The sequence below is a fragment of the Drosophila simulans genome, chromosome 3R, assembly GCF_016746395.2.
Source record: "Drosophila simulans strain w501 chromosome 3R, Prin_Dsim_3.1, whole genome shotgun sequence".
Classification (NCBI taxonomy): Eukaryota; Metazoa; Arthropoda; class Insecta; order Diptera; family Drosophilidae; genus Drosophila; species Drosophila simulans.
Window position 1 is genome coordinate 9,123,383 of NC_052523.2, and position 24,963 is coordinate 9,148,345.

At 42.7% G+C, this 24,963-nt stretch overlaps 1 protein-coding gene across 11 annotated transcripts in view; it reads left to right on the plus strand.

Moving 5' to 3' along the window:
* LOC6727743 (filamin-A) overlaps positions 1-24,963 on the plus strand; it is a 34,088-nt gene that overhangs the window by 6,332 nt on the left and 2,793 nt on the right. Inside the window, exons 2-17 of one of the 11 annotated variants that reach the window (XM_016176549.3) lie at positions 88-508; positions 1,939-2,299; positions 8,476-8,620; positions 8,681-9,016; positions 9,504-9,518; positions 10,402-10,493; positions 10,550-11,842; positions 11,901-12,287; positions 12,396-12,962; positions 13,434-14,238; positions 14,338-14,790; positions 14,856-14,991; positions 17,840-17,920; positions 18,201-18,291; positions 24,533-24,673; positions 24,737-24,906. In XM_016176549.3, coding sequence (XP_016034312.1) covers positions 88-508; positions 1,939-2,299; positions 8,476-8,620; positions 8,681-9,016; positions 9,504-9,518; positions 10,402-10,493; positions 10,550-11,842; positions 11,901-12,287; positions 12,396-12,962; positions 13,434-14,238; positions 14,338-14,790; positions 14,856-14,991; positions 17,840-17,920; positions 18,201-18,291; positions 24,533-24,673; positions 24,737-24,906 — 5,494 coding nt within the window. Of the gene's footprint in view, positions 1-87; positions 509-1,938; positions 2,300-8,475; positions 8,621-8,680; positions 9,017-9,503; positions 9,519-10,401; positions 10,494-10,549; positions 11,843-11,900; positions 12,288-12,395; positions 12,963-13,433; positions 14,239-14,337; positions 14,791-14,855; positions 14,992-17,030; positions 17,114-17,839; positions 17,921-18,200; positions 18,292-20,424; positions 20,707-20,910; positions 21,231-23,740; positions 23,914-24,532; positions 24,674-24,736; positions 24,907-24,963 lie in introns of those variants that run through there. The other 10 variants (XM_016176554.3, XM_016176548.3, XM_044923422.1 and 7 more) reach the window with 10 other exon arrangements.

Below are 24,963 nucleotides of genomic sequence, written 5' to 3' on the forward strand. Positions count from 1 at the left end.
TTGTTAAGAGAACAGAACGTTAAAGAGAAGGAAAATGCTCTCTTGTTTCATTTTGTTTGCCGCTCTCTCGCCCCTCTCTTTATTCAGCAAATCAGCTGATATGGCGGATCCGAATGCCGGTGATCGGCGAAAAACTTCAACGTTTAAAAATAAGAATTTATTTAACGGTGGTACGCGCTCGAGTAACAACGCTGACGGTCCCGGAACGGCAAATTTAACTTTAACGCACGGCGGTGAATTGGTGCAAAACGCGAATTATACAAACGGTCAAACGACGCAGGCGACCATATTCCTCAGCAACAATAACAACAACAGCAATACGGGCAACCACTACTACAACAACAACAGTCACGGCAGAAAGAACCCGCCAAATTCGCAGCAAAATCAGCAGAACGCGTGTGTTTATACGACCGGCAATAGCAACAATAACAATTTGGAGCACAACTTTAGCAACTTACATTTCTACGCCCAACAGCCAGCCGCACACTACGACGTTTGCCATCAACAGGTGTGTGTGTGTGTGTGTGTGCAAATTGAGTGCGGCAGTGTGCGTGAGCCACAGGCGAACTTCCCTATGATGAAGTTTCAGGAAACTCCCGGTTATTCGAAAATTGATTGTCGCGAAGAAGTTCAAAAATCAAATTCCCTTAAACCAAGCCAAACATTGAAATTTAAGCTTATTTTACGTTTGAAAAGAAGATAACTGTAGTTTTTTAGGAATTCCTAGGAATTTATCATTCTGAGAAACACCTTTTTTTAGGAAGAATTGAGGCTATAAATGCATAACTGGACTTTTCAAATTTAATGATAATTGAGTAGTTAACTTTTTCAAACAACTACATACATATGTGCAGATTTAGTAATTATAATATATATGATATATGATTTATCTAAGCACCGTTTCACTGTAGTTTCTGTAAGTGCTGCAGTTCACACTGCGTTTTGTCGCGGCATTTCGCAATTAATGAAAATGTTAATGAACTTCACACGCTGCGCACTCGAGCACTTCACTCCAATTTCTTCTTCTAGCCGTATTCCCTTGTTGGCCCGGCCCAGACAGACGGTTGCGAGGGGGGGCCGCGGGGGCTCTACTTCTCTATTTCTGTTGGTTTTTCGGTGGTTTCCTCGGTTTGTGTGTGGCACGCGAACTCCGCTTTGCTCCCTTGTCCGTCGGTCGCCTTACGATCACTCCGCTTTGTGCTCGGTCTTCGCGGCGTTTCTGTCTGTATACCCTTTTCGGGAACTTTTCGGGCAAGTTGGTAAACAATGAATTAGGCGGAGTTACCTGGGAACTTGTTTCGCCGGCTAAGAGATAAGGGCAACTCGCAAGCTCGACAGAAATACGGAGTTCTTCAACGCAAACCACTCAAATATTCATTTACATATTATCTTCATCATTTCATCACTTAACAAACGTTCTAAAATATATTAAATTTCAATAAACTCGAAAGACAATCTAAAAGATAGCAGACTCGTTACCCAGAAAAAGATTCTTGAAGAACCCTAACGGGCTGAAAGTCATAGAAAAGTTTAAGTTCATAAAAAAAGCCGAGTTCAGAATTACCACCGAGAAGCGTATTCAAAAGTCGCCTGCCCTCGAAAATTCACTGATTCTTGATAGCCGCTTGGTTGTGCGACATGTGTGGAAAGTGGACAGTCCACTCCAGTGAAGTTCTGCAACTGGAACAAGTCTTGGCCTACGCCACACCTAGTGGGATCCGATCAGATCAGATCCGAAGCCATTCGAATCAATTTGCTTCTTGGCACCAGGAGTGGAGTTTGACGCTTCTTAATGGAGATCGCTCTTGCATAGTTGCTAAGTGATTTTCGAAGTAACGACGTCCCACACGCAGTCATCAAGACACCCATTTAGCGGCACACCCATCCAAACCTAGTAAACCCGGCTAACTTGATCTTTGCGTAATCGCTAACCCACAGACGAACGACTACTACCAGCCAGCCAGACAGGAGGGCCAGCAGGCGGATCAGTACGAGGAGAACTTCGACGAGGACATGGAGGCCGAACGCGATCTCGCCGAGGATGCACAGTGGAAGAAGATCCAACAGAACACCTTCACCCGGTGGGCCAACGAGCACCTGAAGACCATCGATCGGTCGATCAACAACCTGGAGACGGACCTGTCCGACGGCCTCCGACTGATCGCCCTGATCGAGGTGCTGTCCCAGAAGCGAATGCCCAAATACAACAAACGCCCAACATTCCGCAGCCAGAAACTGGAAAACGTCTCGGTGGCCCTGAAATTCCTTCAGGATGAGGGTATCAAAATCGTTAACATTGGTAAGTGAGACACCCATGTGTATGTATGTATTTGAAATTCGCAGAATTCTTGGATTAAGCTTGGGTTGGGTCCCACGTATCTCTAATAGTTTTAGCAACCGCACAATTGCGGTCGTGAAGCAACTTTATGCATTAATTAGATGCGCTCGCATCGTTGGCCATCGAAAATGTTTCCATTGAAAATTGCATAATTTGCTCTTTCAATGGGAGGAGAGATAAGTCAACTAAAGATGTGCCGCCAACGCCTCAAGAGTCTCGGGTTAACACCAGATCCCCAGAACCCCTGATCCCCGCTGTATCCCTCACGATCCCATGTGGATCCGTTGTATTATTTATATGAAATGTGTGCCTTTAACGATTCGCTTCCAGACTACAAAACAAAATGATGTCATTGCCGCGCTTATTCAAAGCGCCAGCTTCATGCGAGTTTTACTTTCATTTGTATTTATATGCATAATTCAAGATTGTGTTCACCAATTTGCAGTACCTGCACGGTACGTAATCTACTGAATTGAGTACCGCTTAGGATGGGTATATTCGGCTATTTCAGAGCTCAAAAAGTTATCTTGATCTGATATTAGAAGTATATTGCAGCAGATTCTTATCAACTTTGAAGTTGATATACATTTAAACAAGAGAGCACCAGCGAAGCGTGGACAATTGGGAAGGTTAATTTCATTAGAGCACTATCGCTTTCAAAGACCGTTTCCATTGCCAAATCACGAGCGTAACAGAACCCGATATCAATGGTCACCTAACTGCATCATGCTAATTAGTTTGATTTGAAAACTATACAGCTGTAGGAGCATGTGATGCCGGATTTTATGACTCACATTGCGGCCTTAACTCAAGCATCCGTCGGTCGTTGAGGCATTCAGTGGATGAATGATTCCATCGAGTACGGGTATTACATTTCATTCACAATGTAATCAGCTACCCTGTGCGCCTTCTAATGACCCCGTGACGTTATTGATAAGACCAACAATCTCGGAACGTTTGATACACATACTCGTAGTTAAATCACCCAGTGAGAACTTACTGCCCCATATAAAACAGATAAACAACTTCAGTATCTTAACTCGTTCCAGAAAAAAAAACCCATTTTGTCAATAATTGACAGCTAGGTAAATAATGTTTACAGATATGTTTACAGACACTTTTTATCGACCCAAAGGGGAGCTGCCTTAAATATACAGATACAAAAAATAAAGAAAGCCAAACAAACGCGTTCGTTAACTGTGAGCAAAGCAAATGCAACTTCGAGACATTTTTCAGCGAATTTCAGTTCACGTACTTTTTTTGGCAGTACAATCGCCAGTTTCGAAGGTATTTTTATAGCTATCAGCACTTTCGTTTTCTTGCGATAAATAATCATCCATTCTGGACTTGGGTTATAGCGATAAGACGCTTTCATATCTATCCTCCAAAATTTCAGCGCTAGCAACTCAAATTTCGCGATTTAATTTCGTGCTTGCCAAAACTTAATTGCAAGGATAGGTGATTCATCCGTTTAGGCACTCAGCTTAGTCATTAACTAAATTTTGCCTAAATGGCATTATTCACGGGAATGCAAACATTAATTAGCCGTTTATTTTGGCAAACATTCCCAAAACAGATAACGCATCCAATTTCGGCCATTATCGTTGCAAATGCGAAAAATGCGAAACTTATAAGAAAACATAGTAAATTGATTTAACGAGCCCCACCTCTTCCTGCTGTCCAATTATGTGGTTTTTAATCGATTTAAATTGGGTACAGTGAAAGCTTCCGTGTGAAATTTCTGTTCTCGGCGTTTGAAAGCATTGGCAGACCAACATTTTCGGGTTCCCACTGTATCAGCACAGATCATTTCTGTTCGGTTATTTTTCCTCTTTTGTGCTGTCAATTGAATTAGCGCGAAATTTTGTGGAGTTATGTGTGCGTCGACTTTTGTGCCCAAAACCACGCAGCTGCGGACTCAAGAGCTTGTCTTTCAGTCCAGAGCCCCGGCTCCAAGTGGGGGCATGTAGATTTCCATGGAGCGCCGCCGCTCGTATCTACAAATGTTTGCGCTAAAAAATCCACAAAAACAATAATAAAGCCTCTCGGGCGGTCGCAATAAACTGCAAAAAAAGCAAAAATAAAAGCAGCGAAAAAAACAAATAAAAATAACAAAATTAAAAGTACAAAACAGAGGGAAGAACAAACCTAATACGTGCCGGATAGAGTGGAGATAAAGTCGCTCAGAGTTGACTCTCCAGATGACATCATCTGGTTTTTGGGTATCGGGCTTACTTTGGATTTTTGGCTGAAGTTTTTAGGAACCGTATTACTTCGGTTTTCAGCAGCAGCGCAAACTAATGTTTCCTATAAACTCAGGCTCAATTTGTCACAGCCAATTGATTGTTATTGATGACGCCATCATCACTCGAACATCATTAAAATCATCTATGGATGGCGTCGAAGATTTTTCCAGGCAATGAGTCAAGCACATAAATGCATATTTCACTTAATGGAAGCCCCTTAATCATCCATTTGACCCAATTTCACTGGTGTTGTATGCTTGTTAATAATTTGTTCATATTTTTGTGATTTCACCCATGATGTGTTGATTACCATGGAGGCATAATTGAAATGCTCAACAATTTATAAAAAATTCCCAAAAAAACATTCTTGATAAATTGTAATCATTCGAGCTAAAAATATTTTGTTTTTAATTACATTGCGATGGTTAGACCCCAAAATAAAGATTATTCAAAATTAGTCAGGCACTTTGATGTGGGTCGTGCAAACAGCTTCCGGTTTCCAAGTCAAAATGCTTAAGCTTGTGATTCAGCCCATGGTAAGGAAATATGCCAAGTCCAGAGTGTCAGCTAAATTTCCGTTGAATTTCAGCTGAATTGCTCATAAAATGACACGACCAAACATCAATACTAGCCCTGATCACCTGGCACGTACTTCACCGGTGTTTTTTTATAAATCATTTGCAATGTCTCAAAATGACGCCATCGATCCGGACACGTCACCGTTGAGCCGAGGCTAACCCTCTGATCCATGGACTGGAAATAGCAATGATGCCCATTCCTCGTCACACTTCAAAAGGCACTTGTGATAAGATTAAGGTGTTATGAACATCATTACTTACTCGGCGGAATGTTTGCGTAGATTCCCTGAGCGGGCAGTCAGTCAATTATTTAAATTAGCAAAAGCTGGCCGTTAGAGAGTTGGTGAGACCCCGACTCACTTACCCTCAAACAAGTGAAAATTAAGAAAAACATTCGGCGCTTTCGACGGCAACCGAATGTGGGACAACCCACATCAGAAATGCGCCCAAAATGCAGCTTTTCGAGCGGCTTAAAAACTCCGAGCCAGACATGCTCAGGCTCCCACTTTCCAAGCGATGTCAACGATTTTTGCGGCTTAGCCCTGCCCTGGCTCTAATTTAATTAGCCGAGCAACAGTTAGGCGTCTGGATGATTAGCCTCGGAGCGAACGGAAACTGGTTTTTCCGTTCCGTTCGGAAAATCTTTCCAGACGCTCCATTGTATCGTGGCTGCTTTTCCGACTCCAACTCGGCTTTCTGGTATGCGCGTGCCGCTCGGAGAACGTGTCTGGTGACCCAAGCCGGTTACCCGGGAATTGCGGCCTCGGCGGACTCGGTGCTGCAGCCTCAGCATTCTTGTTATCTGAATGTTAAATACTTCTCTGCCGTTGCACTTAACATCATAATAACTCTGTGGCCGCATCGAAGCGAGAATCGTTGCACATAAATCATGTCAAGTCATCATTCGACATGGCCAAACGATTGGTGGCTTCTGAAGCAGCAGCTCTGGGTTCCAGATTCTGCCTCTGGTTTTTGGGTGGACATATCCGATTGCTGTGCACAGTGACAGCGAAATTATGATGGATTGTAAACGGTAGATCGCAGAAATTTCAACTCTTTACTTCGGTAATTTAATGAAATTTGCCGCATCTTCTTAGTTTGAAGGAGAACAAAATCGTGTACACTATCAATAGATAAAGTTATCTTTTAGGGCTATCTTTGTTGTTTTGCGGCTAATTATCCAGATTCTTTACTCAAAGATTATCTCTTATTTGTGCAGAACAAAAAGCTCAAAACATAATTAAGATTGACTCATCATTTTATATTGAACACAAGAATTCTTAATATTAAGCAGAAATTTATACACAAAGAATAATAACTTCGTCATATAATGTTTTTGCGACAAAATCTCTTGTCAGATAAGATTAAAATGGAGAAATATGTGTCAGTATTATAAAAGACCCATTTCGAGTATATGACTACGTTCGATCATATTTAGTGACACTTGAAAATCAGTTTAGATGATTAAAAAATTGAAGTGTTCTGTGTCTTGAGAATTTAGAAAGAAATTTCTAAACTAAAGTACTTTTTATAAACTAAATTACAGCATATAGTCTAAAAATAACACACCTAAATCGTAAAGTATCTTAAAAATATTGTTACTACAGCTAAAAATCTCAGTATACAATGCAAAATTAGTTTCCTTTAACGGAATCCAAGAATGCTTGCTTCATGTCAGCCGCCTTAACCATATTAGCCAGATCATGCGCCCATTCAGAATCCCAAGAGCTATTTTCTTTTTCAAAGATGGATTTCATTTCCCCATTCGAATGAATACTGTTCGTAGAATCTCTTTGCTCGTTCTCCGCGATCTTCACACTTATGCATATGTATGGATTTGAAATTCCCTCGACTGGAGTTTGTCTGGTTAATATGCATTGCATATTCCTATCACAGTTATGGCATCTCGTTCTCCTCTCCAGACATTAGCATATTTCTATATAATTTACACCACATTTTCTTGTTCGCGCTGCCGTGCCAAAAACAAACGTTTGGCTCTTGGAGTTGACAAGCAACCAGTTTGAGCTCCACAAAGACATCCAGTTGATGTGGAGTTTTGGCCAAGACAGTTACCGAGGCTAGCCAATCGGCACGCCGGCTGCTGCCTAATTAGCCAAATCATTTCTGGCTATTTAGTTTTTCCATGCCGTTTTAATTGCGGCTTTCTTTCGCCTTGCAAATGGAGTTTCTGCGCCAGTGTCTTCGATGTATTTTTCATAAATATGTCATCGGGCTGGGCCAACAGATTGGCAGCTAATTCATTTGTCAAGGCATCAGTCGACCGTAAAAGTATTTTAAACGGCCAAACGCAAAGATGGCCTGGCAATTTGATGGCTTTTAGGATAGGAGAGACCGAGCGACCAACAAAGCAAAGTCATTTGACCATTTTGCTTGCCAACAACCCATCCAGCCGGTTTCCCTGTCCACCGGCCTCAAGTGGTCGGCTACTCAAGTAAACAAAGCCAAATTGCAAATTTTTAGCAAAAAGTGGTTATTGCTGTTGCGGGTGTTGGGCAGTAAGTGGTAAGCGAGCTGGCTCTATCAGCAATCGTTTAACGGCTCGTTGAGCAGGCCAAAAAGCACGAAACGATCCCGGAGTCTACTAGAAAGCCCCAGCGGGCAAAGACAAAGAAATGTAGAACATCTAGTACGTCAGTTAACGACGTAGTTGTCCGTCGTCACTTGGCATATTCGGTTACCATTGCTGGCCACCGAGTTTTCCCTGCGGCAACTTTCCCCACGATGGAGGAGGAATTCCATTCGCGTCATGGTTCAGTGCGTGCCAAATGCATTTGCCGAGGGCCCAGGTGTTGACTAATCGGTGATAGGTAATCAGAACGATCCCCACGCCTTTCACCTTGCGGTGTTACGCTATTAAAAAGATCCCATTATCGTAGGTTCAATAAACTCCGACTATCTCTGAATGGTTTAGCATGACAAAAGAAGAGCCGTTCGAAGCGCAGGCTTTGTTGGCCAAGTTTAAGGTCGACGGCGGTGTTTAAGAAAACCGGCAAGACCTGTTGATTGCGTGTTTAATAAGCCCTGAACTTGACCAGGAGGCAAAGTAGTTGTAACAGTTAGCGGACATCTCTGACCATAATTGGCGACTTGTCGAATGGCAACAGGTTTGCAGCAGCCCCATCAATGTGTTGCCAGTGACAGATGAGGCATGTAGTCGTTGCAGTGGCTGCCACAGGTTGTCGGGACAATTAATAGACACATTAGGTACATGCGACTGGTACCGGTGCCCGTTCTGGTTTTTCCTCCCGACCAACAAAGTAATCCAATCTCTGTTCTTGCCTCCGTTCCGCAGACTCGTCGGACATTGTGGACTGTAAGCTGAAACTGATACTGGGTCTGATATGGACACTGATTCTGCACTACTCGATATCGATGCCCATGTGGGATGGCGAGGACGACAAGCAGCTCAACGGCTCGGGCCACACGCCCAAGCAGCGGTAAGTGACGCCTACCCACTTGGTTTATTGCCCAATACTAAATCACTCATCCGCTGGCAGCCTGCTGAACTGGATACACGCCAAGATACCCGACTTGCCTATCAACAACTTTACCAACGACTGGACCACGGGCAAGGCGGTGGGCGCCCTTGTTGATGCCTGTGCTCCGGGTCTCTGTCCCGATTGGGAGCTGTGGGATCCCAAGGATGCCGTGCAGAATGCCTCCGAGGCCATGGGCCTGGCCGATGACTGGCTCAACGTGCGCCAGCTGATCAAGCCCGAGGAACTGGTCAACCCCAACGTGGATGAGCAGTCTATGATGACGTATCTGTCTCAGTACCCGAACTCCAAGCTCAAGACTGGAGCTCCCTTGAGGCCGAAAACGAATCCCAACAGGTGAGTGCGAGTGATTTCTAGATCGGTACTTCTCTAACTTGAACTATTTGCTCTGACTTATTTCAAACTAAACGTTGCACATGATTCCTTCAAACGAAGTTCATTCAAAAAACGATATAAAAGTGGTTCTGTGTATCCGAAATGTGTCAGGTTACGGTTCGAGCTAGAAAAGTTGTACTTCCTTGTTTAATCCATAAGTCAAGCGTTATACTTATTCCGAACTCTATTCCAAATTCAAGTTGTACCTTATACTATCTCCGTTTGTTCTTAAGGCTAATGCATCTATCTGGATCTGTTCTCGACTCTATCTATCTTCCTTCTTTCTCTTTATCTTTTTATATCTTTTTTCTCCGTGTATTATTGAGCAACATTATTAATGTATGGATATTGTTCTTGTTTTCCCTATCCGCACCGTATACATATTATGTATATAAACTACCTACCCATATATATATATTTATTAAACGCCTCAAAATGCAAAACTCAGCATTCCTCCGCCGCGGTAAGTTTCTTCGGCATGTCTCCTCTCGTTCTTTTCTTTTTCGTTCCGATCTGTTTTGCCACTTCTTTTTGGCCAACGTTGTTATCCGCTTGATTGTCGGTTTTTAATTTATTGACTTCTTGTGGTATTTGTGATTTAAATGTTCCACCAGTTTCGGTTACTTTTGTTGTGTTGCTCTCCGCTTTTTGCGCTAGCCCAGAGCGATCCGTATCTAATGGATACTTCAACGCCGCTGCTTTCCTGTTTGTATTTTTCTTGTTCTGGCTGCCGGCTTTTATTGCTCTCTACAATTAGCGCTCACTAAACGCATTCATCTTGGCCGACGCTGATTTAATTTACTGCTTTGTTAAGCTACCATGATTTTTGATTACAAGTCGGGAAGCTGTGTGGTGATCAGACTTGAAATTCTATAAATTTCCCAAACTTGTTTTTTATTAATTACAGTTTTGGGTATTGTAAATAGTAATTTTTCTTTTTGTAATTAACCCATTTAAATTTGTGATATAAAATATATATAATACAATAAAGCAATATGTAGATGAGTCCAAATATATTTTTTAAAAACAGCTATGATATATGGCTTCAAAAACAACTACATCCAAAAAGTATACTTTAAAAAACATTTTTGAAATTAGTTCTGTAATATACCGCTTATAGAACACAGTGGCGCCACCCAAAAGAATGTTTTCAAAATATTTATAAAACTGTGTTTGCTAGTGTTGTTCCTTAAAAAGATTATTTGCCCATGCTCAATGATGTTAATACTTATTCTGCAAAAGCCTTTAAACGCTATTCAATGGTCCAGTGTATCATAATTGGCTATGTAGAGCTCTTCATGGAATCAGTAAATAAAATAATAACCAAACTCATTCTCATTCCACAGAGTGCGTGCCTATGGTCCTGGTATTGAGCCTATTGGTCCTGTGGTGGGTGCCCCAGCCAATTTCACCGTCGAAACCTTCTCTGCTGGCAAGGGTAAGTTTTCAGAATTCGAATTGATTTCCAACATTTTATGAATAATTTATCTGCAGGTTCTGTGGATGTTGACATCCAGGGACCCAATGGAGAGATCGAGAAGGCTGATGTGCGCTTCAACAATGACAAGAACCTCACGTATACAGTTTCGTACATACCCAAATCCGAGGGTTCGCACAAAGTGGCCGTTAAGTTCTCCGGTCGCGACATTCCCAAGTCGCCGTTCCCCGTCAAGGTGGAAGGTCATGCTGGTGACGCCTCTAAGGTGAAGGTTACCGGGCCCGGAATACAGCCAAACGGTGTTACCATCAAGAAGCCAACCTTCTTCGATATTCTTGCCAAGGATGCCGGTCGCGGAGTGCCCGAAGTCATTATCATCGATCCGGCTAACCACAAGACTTCTGTGGCCGCCAAAGTGCGTCAGCTGGAAAACGATACTTGGCGATGCGAGTACGTGACCGCTCTACAGGGATTGCATTCGGTGAATGTCTTCTATGCTGGCACACCGATCCCCAACAGTCCGTTCCCTGTGAAGGTAGCTCCGCTGTCCGATGCGCGTAAGGTTCGCGCTTCTGGACGCGGTCTCCAGGCAACAGGCGTTCGCGTCGGTGACGATGCCGACTTCAAGATCTATACCGAGGGAGCCGGCGAGGGTGAGCCAGAGGTGCGCGTCATTGGTCCTGGAGGCATGAACCAGAACGTCATGCAATCGAAGGTGGATGGCAATACCTACGAGTGCCACTACTATCCCACCAAGGAAGGCCGCTACGTCATCATGGTGACCTTTGCTGGCCAAGAAGTTGCCAAGTCTCCGTTTGAGGTGAAGGTGGGTCCCAAGAAGGAGTCCTCGATTGTGGCCTATGGGCCCGGACTGAGCAGCGGCGTTATTGGCTACCCGGCTGCTTTTGTAGTGGAGACCAATGGCGAGACTGGCGCCCTCGGGTTCACCGTGGCCGGTCCCTCGCAGGCCGAGATCGAGTGCCACGACAACGGCGATGGTTCTGCCCTGGTCAAGTATCATCCCACCGCTGTGGGAGAGTACGCCGTGCATATATTGTGTGACAATGAGGACATCCCCAAGTCGCCGTTTATTGCTCAGATCCTTCCACGCACCGATTTCCATCCCGAGCTGGTCAAGGCTAGTGGTCCTGGACTGGAGAAGAATGGCGTGACCATTAACCAGCCGACCAGCTTCACCGTGGACCCCAGCAAGGCAGGCAATGCTCCGTTGGACGTTGTCGTTCAGGATGTGTTCGGCACCAAGTTGCCCGTGGAGCTGAAGAACAACCCAGATGGCACCAAGAAGGTCACCTATACGGCTACTTCTGGAGTTCCGCACACCGTCGAAGGTAAGACTTGGTAAAAGCAAGTAATGAGCAATAATAATACGGAATATATACATTTCAGTAAACTATGGCGGAGTTTCTACACCCAATTCACCCCATCGTGTTTATGTCGGAGTTCCGGTCGATGCAGCCAAGGTGCAGGCCTTTGGACCCTGGTTGCAGCCTGGAGTGCGCCCCAACGCAGCTACACACTTCAATGTGGACGCCCGTGAAGCTGGAGACGCCGAGCTGAAGGTAAAGATCATTCATGAGGAAACTAAGATCGAGGTACCGTGCCGCATCATCGATAACGAGGACAACACCTACTCCGTGGAAGTGATTCCGCCTTCCAAAGGTGCCTACACCACTACAATGACGTACGGTGGCCAAAGGGTTCCCCTGGGAGAGAAGGTCGTCGTGGAACAAACGGTGGATGTATCCAAGATCAAGGTGGACGGTCTTGAGCCAAGTAAGTACTCGTAGGATAGGAACCTAAATTAATATATATAGAAGTGTACGTCTGGAGTGCGTCATGGTCTAAGTCCATATCATAATTTCATTCACCCGAAAACCAAAGCCGCGCCCTTGAACAGTTTGCAGCAGTTTCGGATTATTACACATGGCCTGCCGAAAGCGGACTTGGCGGTAACCATCACCAGTCCATCGGGCAATCGCATAAAAGCCCACATCATACCGACCGCAGAGGGATTTCTGGTTAACTTTACCCCAACCCAACTGGGCGAGTATCTGTTAAGCATCTGCTTTGGGGGCACCCCGATCACTCCACGTCCATTCCGGCTGCAGTGCCTCACGGGCAGTGATTCGAATAAGGTGCAAGCCTTTGGACCAGGCCTAGAACGTGGCATCGTTGGCCAGCCGGCCGAATTTATGATTGATACGCGTGGCGCCGGACAGGGCGGATTGGGAGTGACGGTGGAAGGTCCCTGCGAGGCGGCCATCAATTGCCGCGATAATGGAGATGGTACTTGCAACGTCGCCTATTTACCGACTGAGGCGGGCGATTATACCGTCAACATAACGTTCAACGAGCGGCACATAACCGGCTCGCCCTTCCAGCCACTAATAGTTCCGGTTCCGAATCTGAAGAATACCCGCGTCAGCGGCATCGGCATCCAGCCGCATGGTAGGCTATAAGGAGTTCCAGTTGCCAGTTGCCAATAGCCAATTCCGAGTGTTTCCGCTGCCGAACATCTCTAATCCTCTGCGCTCTACTCACAACCTGACCAAGGTTGCCTGTTGCAATCGCCTCGCCATGCCTTTTTGTTGTTGTGCTGTCCCTTGTGTTTGTTTGATTTGAACTAAAACCATAAGCCACTAATCTGAAATGATGGGGAGTCGGATCGAATGATTTACTGTTCTCCTTTTTCTTATCAAACAAATTTAAGTTACAAATATTATTTGACCCAAAAGAAAAATTAATGAATGCTGATTTATCAATTTGGAAAATGTACCTTTTCTATTTTCTTACGTAAAGGTAAATAGATATACCTTTATCTCCATCATAACTAACTGCATATTATTGTTGTTAATGTTATACCTTATTGTATACAATTTTGCAACCTATTGGACCTTTCTAATTTTCTATATTCCTTAGGTGTGATCATGAATGCGGCCACGGACTTCATGGTTGATATGAGCAAGGTGGGCAGCAACATCGACTCAGGAAAGCTGTCCTGTGCGATCTTCGACCCAATGGGTCATGTGTTGCCAAGCAAGATTGTGCAAGGTCCAACCGACGACATCTTCCGCATCATGTACACTCCATTCGAGGCTGGCCGACACACCATTGAGCTGATGTACGACAACATCCCAGTGCCAGGATCTCCGTTTGTTGTAAATGTGAAGAGCGGCTGCGATCCCGCTCGCTGCAAGGCCTACGGACCTGGCCTCGAAAAAGGACTGACCAACCAGAAAAACAAATTCACCGTGGAGACCAAGGGTGCAGGAAATGGTGGCCTTTCGCTTGCCATCGAGGGTCCTTCGGAGGCGAAAATGACGTGCACGGACAATCGTGACGGTAGCTGTGACGTGGACTATTTGGCCACTGATCCAGGAGAGTATGACATTACCATTCGGTTTGCGGACAAGCACATACCCGGCTCTCCGTTCCGCGTGCTCGTCGAGGAGACTGTGGATCCCAGCAAGGTGAAGGTGTACGGTCCGGGCATCGAGCACGGCCAGGTGCGCGAGAGTGTGCCCACCTTCTTCAACGTGGATGTGGGCGAGGCTGGTCCTGGCCGCATTGCAGTTAAGTTGACCAACTCCGAGGGTATTCCCGTGGACAATCTACGCGTGGAAGACAAGGGCAATTGCATTTACGCGGTTCACTATGTGCCGCCCAAGGCTGGCTCCGTGCTCACCTGCCAGGTGAAATTCTCCGAGGTTGAAGTGCCATGCAGGTGAGTGGCTAATCAACTATTGGTTTTATAAGAATTTGTAGACTAATATAATTCGAAGAACAATTAAATTCAATTGGTTAAATGACTTTTTTCCTCCAGTCCATTTGTGATGACCGTTTTCCCTAAATCAGAACCCACCAAGGTTAAGGTAAAGGGTGTCAATGAGAAGAAGAAAACGCCTGCTTCCCTTCCCGCCGAGTTTGAAATCGATACAAAGCAAGCCGGCCAGGCTGATATAAATGTGGCCATTAAGAACCCCAAGGGCAAGGCGATGCAGCCGCGCCTGGAGGAGGTGTCCACCGGCACGTACGTGGTGTCATTTGTGCCAGATGAGTGCGGCACCTACCAGTGCAGCATCAAGTACGGCGACAAGGAGATCGAGGGCTCGCCCTTCAAACTCGAAGCATTCCCCACCGGCGAAGCCAAGAAGTGCAAACTGGTGGAGCAGGCGCCCAAGATTCAGTCCTCGGGCAGTCAATCGCACCTGAAAGTGGATGCCCGCGAGGCCGGAGATGGAGCGGTGACCTGCAAGATCACCAACAAGGCGGGCAGGTAAGGATTGCATTTGGTTATGGTGTTATATGTCCGTTTGCCTAACGTAAGTCCATTGACTCCAGCGAAATTGTGGACATTGATGTGATCGAAAAGGATGGTTTCTTCGACATTCTGTACGCCCTTAACGATCCCGGAGATTATGACATCAACGTAAAGTTCGGCGGCAAGGACATCCCGAACGGCAGCTTCTCCATCAAGGTAGCCTGAACTACATTTTCTTTCGAAACTCTTGATTTAATCAAACCAAAACAGACACAGCCAAATCTAGTCTAGTCACAAATGGGATTTGTTGAAAATTAGCAATTATTTTAATTCTTATACATATATACTTTAACGTTTTTCTAGTCATTTAAGTCAGGCTGAAGCTGTTTAGAGCTCAGCCGCCTCTTAATAATTATATTCTAGTCAAGTCCATTGTCATTGTTTTGTGTTTGTGTTTCGTGCGACTCCTCAAATCGTCTTTAAATTTTTGTGTAAATTTTAATTGGGCTTCCCCGAAAAACACACAAACAAATTTCACATAAGAATTAAGAGTGATCAGAAAAAGAAACAAGAGAATACGATTTAAGTGCAACATTGTAAAACATGACTTCCAAAATAATAAAAAAAAAAACTAAAACGAAAGAAACAACTTTTGGTTTGCCCGCCAATTACGCTCAAAAATCCTTATGGCAACAAATTTTAAATTAATTGCATGAAAATTGTTTCGTTCCCAAAATTATTTCTGCTATGCTGCACTGCCAAATGCGCTTTGTTTTACATTATGCATTTAATGAACAATTATTCTTAATGCTTCTTTGTTTGTAAGCTAGCTAGCCATAGTCTATGTAAGTTGTTTGTGTGTTTCTGTATTTCATTGAAGACTGATCCGAATGCACTTAACACAGCGAAAAACAAAACGACAACGTCTTGAACACCACGTACTTCAACTTGACGCTTGAGCACAAATTTACCAAAAAAAATGTTAATTAATCTCTGAATAATTGCTAATTTAACAACAATATTCCTAACCAACGTAGAGCCTATACTTTGCACTTGCCTACAATTTTCTTTCAGCCAGAAGTGGTTTGTTCTGTAAGTAAAATGCTGAATCCATTCACCATGCGCCATCTGCGTTGACAACCTGAAAAATGAAGTGTCATAAATACTGGGCCAAAATCATGGGACCTGACATCCACAAGAACAATGCGCGCCTCCCAATGGGTTTGAAATGGTCGGGGATTTCGGGCATGGTGCCCAAAATGAAATAATGTTGGTCGAGTCGTGAACCCAAGATTAATTGAGTTGTCTGTTGTTTTCGCGCAGAATTTATGTTTAACAGATTTGCACAATTAGCTGTCTGCAAAATTAATTTTTTCCCACATTGTTCAATTTGTTAGAAGGGCAACTTTGTTGGCGTGTATTTCCTACAACTTCTTTATTGAATATGTCACCTTTTTTGCCGCACACAAAAGAACATTAATGTTTGTTGGTTTAGGCTTTCGAAACCACACTTGCTATTAAATACTGACGTGTTTGCTAGAATGAAATTAAAAACACACATGTTTTCCTAGCCAGAAGAAATTTAGTATAAATTGTGGCGACAAGGCAGAGTTCTGTGTTTTTATTAATCTAGAAATGATTTATAAATGTCAGTGTTGAAATTTTATTGTAGGTATATGCTAGATTGTTGTGTTCTAGCTCTACATTTGTCTGCAATATTAAAATAGCTCAGAATTCATTCCAAAGTAGCCGTAAAAATAGCAGTCTTTTAAGGTATTTAGAGAGAATAACCAATTCCAAAACATCTAAGACATCTTTGTTGATACAGGGTGTTCCGTAAGACTTAAATTTAGACGGTGGCGACGAAAGCGCACCAATGCCTTTTCATCTACGCCACTGCAGTCTATAAAAGCAGCATCCAAATGATCTCGGGACGAGGGGCGACGATGACATCCCACGCTGAATCAGCATGTTCTACCCGCTGTTTCTGTGATAGTTGCTCTGGTCGGCCGTTGATGCTTTCGGCAGGTTGCAACAAAATCAAGTATACGCCGCCTGGCACCACGACTGCATATATGCATATGAAAATGAAATTTTGTATAGCCAGCCCAGCCAGCGCGCACAAATATCGCAAGTAATTAAAATAGGAAAATAAAATTATGTATAATGAAAATGGCGCAAAGTGTGCTGTGCTGATTTCTGCTGCCAACGCCAGTGGAAGCGCCATAAAGTGTGGCTAGAAGAAGACCGGAGGCACGACACTAGTAGCTAGCCGATCTAGTCTAGTCTTAGTCATAGATTGTCCTGTACTGGTCGTTGTCGTGATCGTGTCGCATCGGTAACTGGAAGTGGAAAACTCAGTGCGGCCACCTCATTCCCTAGACCACAAACGAATTGATGGCAAAGATGGATTTCCCGTCAATGGGTTACATATACTACACTACACTATGTGGATAGATGGATTCAGAATCATATTCATATACAGATGTTGAGGAGGAGGCTCAAACTGTCGCCCACTGGCCATTCGATTTTCCTTGCTGGTCTATTGATTGGCCGTGCATTGGCGTACTTCTTATTAATAGCTCAAATATTTTATAGCGATTTGTATCTTTGACTTTTTCGATTTGGCCACGGATACGAAATGATTTCGATATATACAACGTATATAAATATAATTATTTGCTTATGTAATAGCTGCAATTGTGGAAATTCTTTTGCACAATCGTGCCCGCGTCAATCAATTTCACTTCCTCTCCAATAATTTCGTTTGTGTATTGCTCCCATAGTTTCACACTTTCAAGTTTCCCCATATCACTCAGTGCGTCCAGTTTTAATAATAAGCAGATCTCCCCTATATGCGGTAGTTCTTCAATATTCACAAGTGCAAAGTAAATGGACCCGAAGTAGTAACCCATTTCGGACATTGTTCTCATTCTCCAGACTGCCACGCTAATGATCTATTGGCTGCTGGTTTTGCGTGTGTGTTTGTTTTAGATATTTCGAGTTTTCGATCGAAACAAGACTCGGCGATCTTAATATTCAATTTTATTTTCATTGACCTCAGGCTGTCGAAAGTATCGAGCAATACTCGCATTCTGAATACATCGAGGAGCACACGACCAAAGTGGTGCAGCAAACTACGCAGGTAAGTGCTTAAACTTAGTATAAGTTTTAAAGTATATAGGGATTTTAATTTCTGCTTTTCAAGCACAATCAGTATTGTACATTGCTAGATTTCTACGTTTTTAAATAACTAGAATGTAAATTAATATTAAATTAAGTAGTTTATCTGGAATAAAGCATTACTTCATCATGACTGACGATCAGCATTGAGTTTTAAGCTTTATCTGCGTAAAATCATAATACATTAGTACTTTATTAAGCTTTAATACTTCAATATAATAGCATTACACTAACATTTTCAGAGCGAGCTTGTCAACGGAAAATCTGAGATCACCTATCGCAGTGTAGCATTTGAGAAATTACCACTACCCACAACAGGCGGCAACGTTACAGGTATGTATCTTTAAAATAATATTGAAATAATAAACTAAAGCCTTGCGAGCAGAGACACCTAGCCGTGCATAGCCATGCATTTAATTAAACCACAATGTATATTAGTTTATTTAATCTAAAAAGCATTTATGCGCCATTTAGGCGAGCAACATGTATCTCATATTTGCAAGAATCTAGCGCAGCCAAGGAAAATACGTATGCATATCAAATAGGTGCTATTGTCAGACAAAAATATTCGTGTGTCGTAAATCTCTGAAATGTATACAGAAATATAAATACCCAACTATATATTTGCGATGCGGCGCATTTGGATGGGACACCATGGACAAGTGGCAACGCACCCATGTCTTGGATGCGGGGAAAATGGACGGGCGAGTGACGGCTTATCAGGCTAAACGCTGACAGGCGACAACTTAATTAGACAATACCCCTTCATTGAGCGCAGATCTCTGAATTCTGGGAGGTCTTTCGTATTTCGGCTGCATTTCTTGGCAATTTTTCATCTCACTTTTCAGGGGGGGATTTTCTTTTGTTTTCCATTCCGACACGTTCATTGACTTGGCCACTTGTGACTCGTGGGAAAGTAATTGGGTATTCAACTTGTGTATATAAGTCTGGTAATTACCTAAATTTATTTGGCCATTTTTGTACCCACGAGCGATTTACGAGTTGCAAATCGCTGCACCGCAATTTAATGAACATTTTCAACATGATTAATGAGGTTTCCACCCTCTGCATGCAAATCAATGAACATCACTTTGCACTTTCCTCTCCGTGCAAATATTTGGTCGATTTTTCACGCTTCCATGCAATTCTCAAGCATTTTTGTCGCTTGGCTAGGCTGGGCTGGCCTGGGCTGGGCTAGGATGAGCAACTGGGGGGCAGTGGCTCCTCCCGATCATCATTAAGATCACAAGCCGCGCCACGTTTCATTTGGTGGTGGCTCTTGCCCTGTACCATGCGAATCTGGACCACGCCTCGTTGTGGGTTTTAGCTTTCTATGCCGCGCTCCATTTGCTTTGAAGATGGTTTATTGTAAATGATTCGTTTTGGCCAAATGACATAGATTTGTTGCGCATTTGTTGCATTGATTTTTCATTGCCCGTCAAATGAAAGGGGCAAGAGTATTTTTAATTAACAGCTAACGACCAGGTTGATTCGAAATCGACAGTTTTTATAACCTGGAAATTTGTATCGCCTTCTGGTATTTGGCCAATCGCACACTTATTTTCGCTAGCGTGTGTGTGTAGATTTTGATTAGTCAATAATCGCTGCCAAGTAGTCATCTGAAAGATCAACAGAAATTTGATTGATTTTGGGCAATTGCTTCAGTTTGTGTCCCTAGCTGGCTAGTTGGCCATTTGCAATTTCAAATCGATTTGCCATTGCCAACAGCCATTACATAAGTATTGGATAAACGCGTGCGGCTCATCGAATGGAATGTTTTGCACTTTAACGATTAATACGACATAATACGGATATAGAATCGAAATGATTAACACATTTTCGGCATACCAACAAGACTATATTTGTATTCTATGGGTTTTATGGCCGGATCGCTGCTTTCACGCCAATAAAATAAAATATAGATCTGTCTATATGTTTGTTCGTTTTATTTTTAAATGCTTCCCGCCGATTTAATGGTAAAATATTAATAAATTCTATGTCGTCTGAGCTGCAATAAGTAATAAATTTCATTTCGCCAGCGATCTTCCATGCACATTCACAAACAAAGAGCTATAGGTGCTGGGTATACCTATGATTTTGACCCAAAGTCCCCCTGTTTTTTTGCACCTTTCGAGTTCGAATCGTTCGAAGTGGCAACTGTTAAACCCACACCAAGATCGAGCAGAAATTTATGCTAATACTTGTATATGAAATATGTACATATGTATACACGCCACATAGATTCGGGCGCATAGCAAATATTTCCAATTTTCTATCTTTTTATCTTTCATATGTCGTCCATTGGTCCGATCTCTCCTGCCGCCCCATAGCAGTCGGCCATATTTTCGAAAATCCCCCAAAAATATTGGTATGTGTGTGGGATGCTGCGCTGCGGCTGCGCTGCTTTTGGGCCACGGCAGCAGACGCATCTCGGTGGTAGGAACCGATGTGCTTTCATATTTTGGCCTTAATTTCGATTTGGAACTGTCGATGTTCACTTGAAATCGGGACGTGGAGACGCGTGGACCTACAAACCGTCGCTGACCAATTAAAACAGCAAAAGAAAACACAATCCGTTCGCAGTCGAATGACATCGAATTAATAAATCGAATAACTCAAGTGCACAGCAATCGATTGGCAGGACTCTCTCTTTTAGCAGTGCAGGACATTCGCTCAAAGAGCCCCAAGATCGCACACAGTTTCGCTTGTAAATACAATTATATAACCCTTCTAGTCGATTGCCCAAGTGTGAGTGTCCAAAATCAATAATTTTCCAATTCAATTCGAATATCTCAGTCTTCCAACTCTTGGCCAGCAAGGATATGTAACGAATTTGATGCGAAAATCGCTTGTCATTTTATAATTTCCGGCATATCCTTGCTGTTTGCTCAGCCAACAGTCGAACAGAAAGTTTTTGTTTCGTTGTTAAATTAAATTGTTATAAATTTTAAGTGTCTTTTTTTGCAAAACCAAACGCGTGCGCTTGCCGATTAAATCGAAACACTTGATACTTGTCCAACTCACACCGAATAACGGGAAAATGCACTTCAGTTGGCTGTCAGAGAAAGCGCCCACGCCGCCAGCCACCTGGGCCGATCACTCGTACTTCTTCCGGCCGCAGTACTATAAGGTGACCGTATCCGAGCGCGATCACCCGGAACGGACGCACGTGTACTTCAATGAGACGATCATACCGGAGAACCAAGGACTAAATGGTTCAGACTTTATGCCATTGAATTTCAAATCATCGTTTTCAATTGTAACACATCAAGGTAAATGCCGCTAGTAAGAGAACGTTCATCATTCCTGGAGCTCAAAGGGAGCCCCCTGTGTTTCTTGACGCTTTGCCAAACGAAATGACGTCCATGATGTCACATGCAGCCAACGCCAAATCCTGACTACATCCCCAAGAATTTTTCATTTGTGCTAATGACAAAACTGACACCAAATTTTTATTCAAACTCGCATTCGCAATCGCATTCACATTCATATTTTCTATTCAATTCAATTCAAAGCGCGGTCAAGCGCCAGGCGGGCCCACACAGAAATCACTTGCGGGCTGGGCAAAGAATTTGAATTATTACCCAAAAGTCCCCCGGATGGATGTCGTCCTCCTCGGTGGCCCCCACGGCCCCGCAGGCATTTGTCTGCAAATTATTTTCTATGATTTATTATCAGAAAGTGCAACAAAGCGTAAAATTCGTTTGGCTCCTCCACATGCAATTTCTCAATGGTTGCGTACGAGTCGAAGGCATCGCGATGATGATGGCTTACACTGATCATCGCGGGTTTTCAGTTGCCAAGTTTGGTTCACCTCGTCTTGGGTTGTAAACAGATATCAAGTGGTTATATGCAACTATCTTAAAGATTTAATATAGATGTATATTCAATTGATATCGAATAAAAGCAAACCCAATCCACTAAAAAGCATTTGAACTCTCCAATTCGTTAGATATTTTAATCGGAGATTAAAAAGTGCCGAAAATATTGACTTAAATTATAAACATTTTTTTAAAAGTGTGGTAATAATAATACTGTGGTAATATAATAATTAAACAAGATCTAGGATTCTTAATCTAAAATTATATCTTCAAAGGATTCGGGCTTTGCAAGTCCTTTCTTATAGATTTTGATTTCATAGTTCGATATTCGGAATCTTATGGAAGTCTATACTCTGCGATTGGGAGTATTAGTTGCCTGTTGGCCTGTGTACAAGTGTTATTCGCTATGCGCAAATGGCAAACTCTCGCTGATGTATCGAAAATATCGTTGGCCTGCCCGTTGCGGCCCGAGAGTCATTAAATCTTTCATTTGTATTGCCAGCGTCCATTAGATGCGAAAGATGTGCGAGTCGCCGTGGTCACCGCCTCATCCTCATCCACCCATTCCCATTCCGATTCTGATTCCCATCCTCTGTCGCAGTCGTATCTCATGCTTCAATGGGCGGCGCTGGCAGGTGATCCGATCGAGGGCAGAGGAGGAGGCGAGTTGCGTTGGACGACGGACAGCAGCAAATGTTCAAACATAAATAATCATATTTTCATATTTTTTTTCGTGGGATCGGGAGGCTCGTGAGTGAATAAAGTTGTCTTGGCAGCCACTTTTTAATACATTCTATTCGCAAGGAATTTCTTTTTATTAAATGCCCGCACTCGACACTATATTTTATCGTTGATTTGAACTATTTTGCGTTTCCTTTTTCAATTTTACAAGTCATTAAATTCAAAAAGGCGAACAACAGCTGAGTACGAATGCTTGAGTAATTATTCAAAGTATCTACTTGATTAGAATATGCGTTTTTTGCATATTTTCCATAGTGGTTCTGCATTCTTTACCTTTCGTCGCCCATAAGTTGGCTATAAATTGCAGATTTTTCACTTGGCAGATTCTTCAAAGACATGCCCACATTTTTCCTTGGCAGCCATTGTCTTGGGTTTTTTGAGATGTTTAGTTTGCTTCACATATGTATGTTTAGTGCCTTGAACTAAATTTTCGCCAGGCACGCGACACTTTTCTCTGATTTATCTGTGTTTTGCGTCATTGTTTTTGATAAGGCTTTTGGCCGCAAAAAAAAACGCATTAATTCTGATTGATCAAAGCTAAGCGAAATATAATTTTAGGCTTAGTGGGCTCTTTGAACATATTTATGATCGGTTAGACATCATATGTTTTTGGAAAAGTCAAATGCTCTTTAAATAAAACCTAATATACGACATTGTTTATGTGGGGTGTCAGCAAATATCTATAATTAACTGATAATAAATTTGATTGTACTTTAAATAATTCAGTTGACTCACTGTGTTCTCTATTCACTTGAGTAAATTGTTTATTTGTCAACAACAAACTCTTCTCTTCCAACTAATGATCCCTAGTATATACATACTACTTGATGACATTTTGACAGCAAGAAACCGTTGGAATTTCGTTTGTATATAAGACATCTTCCCGATTTTAAAAATATCGGGAATTTAATATAAATTCAGACACGTGCGCCACTATAAAGTCCGTCCATATGGATAGTTCCAGCACATAGGTAGATCTGGATATATAAATAGGTTTTATGCATTTGTGACATATACTTCTGGATGGGTAAGGGAGATGTGAAAACTAATGGATGTGGTATACGATGTTCTATGTGGATCCCATACATATGAAATACATAAGAAGAGTGTCCTATATTTGACCTCAGCGGAATTCAGGAACGATGTTGTTTGTATTTTTCTAGCTTGATGGCGTGGGAAAGTATAAAAGCAATTGTAGGCGTTGGTGGAAATTTCTTTGGAAAGCCAAAAGATTACTGGCCACTCAGTCGATGCGCAGCATTCGTTCAGTTGAGAAGTGATTTGGACTCCAGGTCCTACCCAAGTGCAAAAGGATTTTTAACAAGGATACTCATCCAACCGAGAATTTCCCTTACATATATATTTGTGGGTGTGTCTCTCTAGCAGAGGAAAAGTATGTGGAGTGTTGTGAAAATACGAATGATTAATCGGCTAATACGCTAGAAAGTTCCATAGTTATATGATATCCTGCTTGAAAACTTATAAAAACTTTTGGAATTTCTCGAGGAAAAGAACATTCGGTCCAATTAATTTACTTTTCGCTGGGACAACGGCAACAAGAACAACACGATCTTCAATCTGTGCAGAAAACAGAAATAGACTTTGTGGAATAAAAAATGGCACACATATTCGAACATAAAAATGAAATTATGATTTTTTCAAACTTGTGGCGCTCGCCCACGCAAGTTATTTAAAAAATGCTTCAGTGACATAATTCAGAGTATACAAAACACATCCATTAAATTGTATCCAATACAGTTCTTTATCGGCTGTATTTTTAAGGGTACTGTACTTTTTAAGATAGCCAGGGGAAAACCCAAAATTCCTTGGAATAATGGAAGTGTTGGAAAGCTCTTCGTAAATTATCCTAGTAGTTTCAGATGATTTTCTCCGATTTATCATTATAGATTATAAAACGTATACCTATTTTAATTAAAATATAACATTTTTATAAAATAATTTTAATTAAGATGACGTAAATAACTAACAATAATATAATTATTCCCTTTTAGCTGAAGTCAGAATGCCTAGCGGTAAAGTAGACAAACCCGTGATCCAGGACAACCGTGATGGTACCGTCTCGGTGAAGTACGATCCCCGTGAGGAGGGATCCCACGAGCTGGTGGTCAAATACAACGGAGAACCCGTGCAAGGTAAATATAGAGTAAATCCAAGGTAATAACATTTTAGATCCGCTAACTCTCGCTTGCCAACAGGATCTCCCTTCAAATTCCACGTTGACTCGATCACCTCCGGCTATGTGACTGCCTATGGACCCGGTCTGACCCACGGAGTCACCGGTGAGCCGGCCAACTTTACCATCTCCACCAAGGGAGCCAGCGCCGGTGGCCTGACCATGGCCGTCGAAGGACCCAGCAAGGCTGACGTAAGAGATATCCTTGCCAGGACACAAACATTTTACTTATAAATACCAACTTTGCAG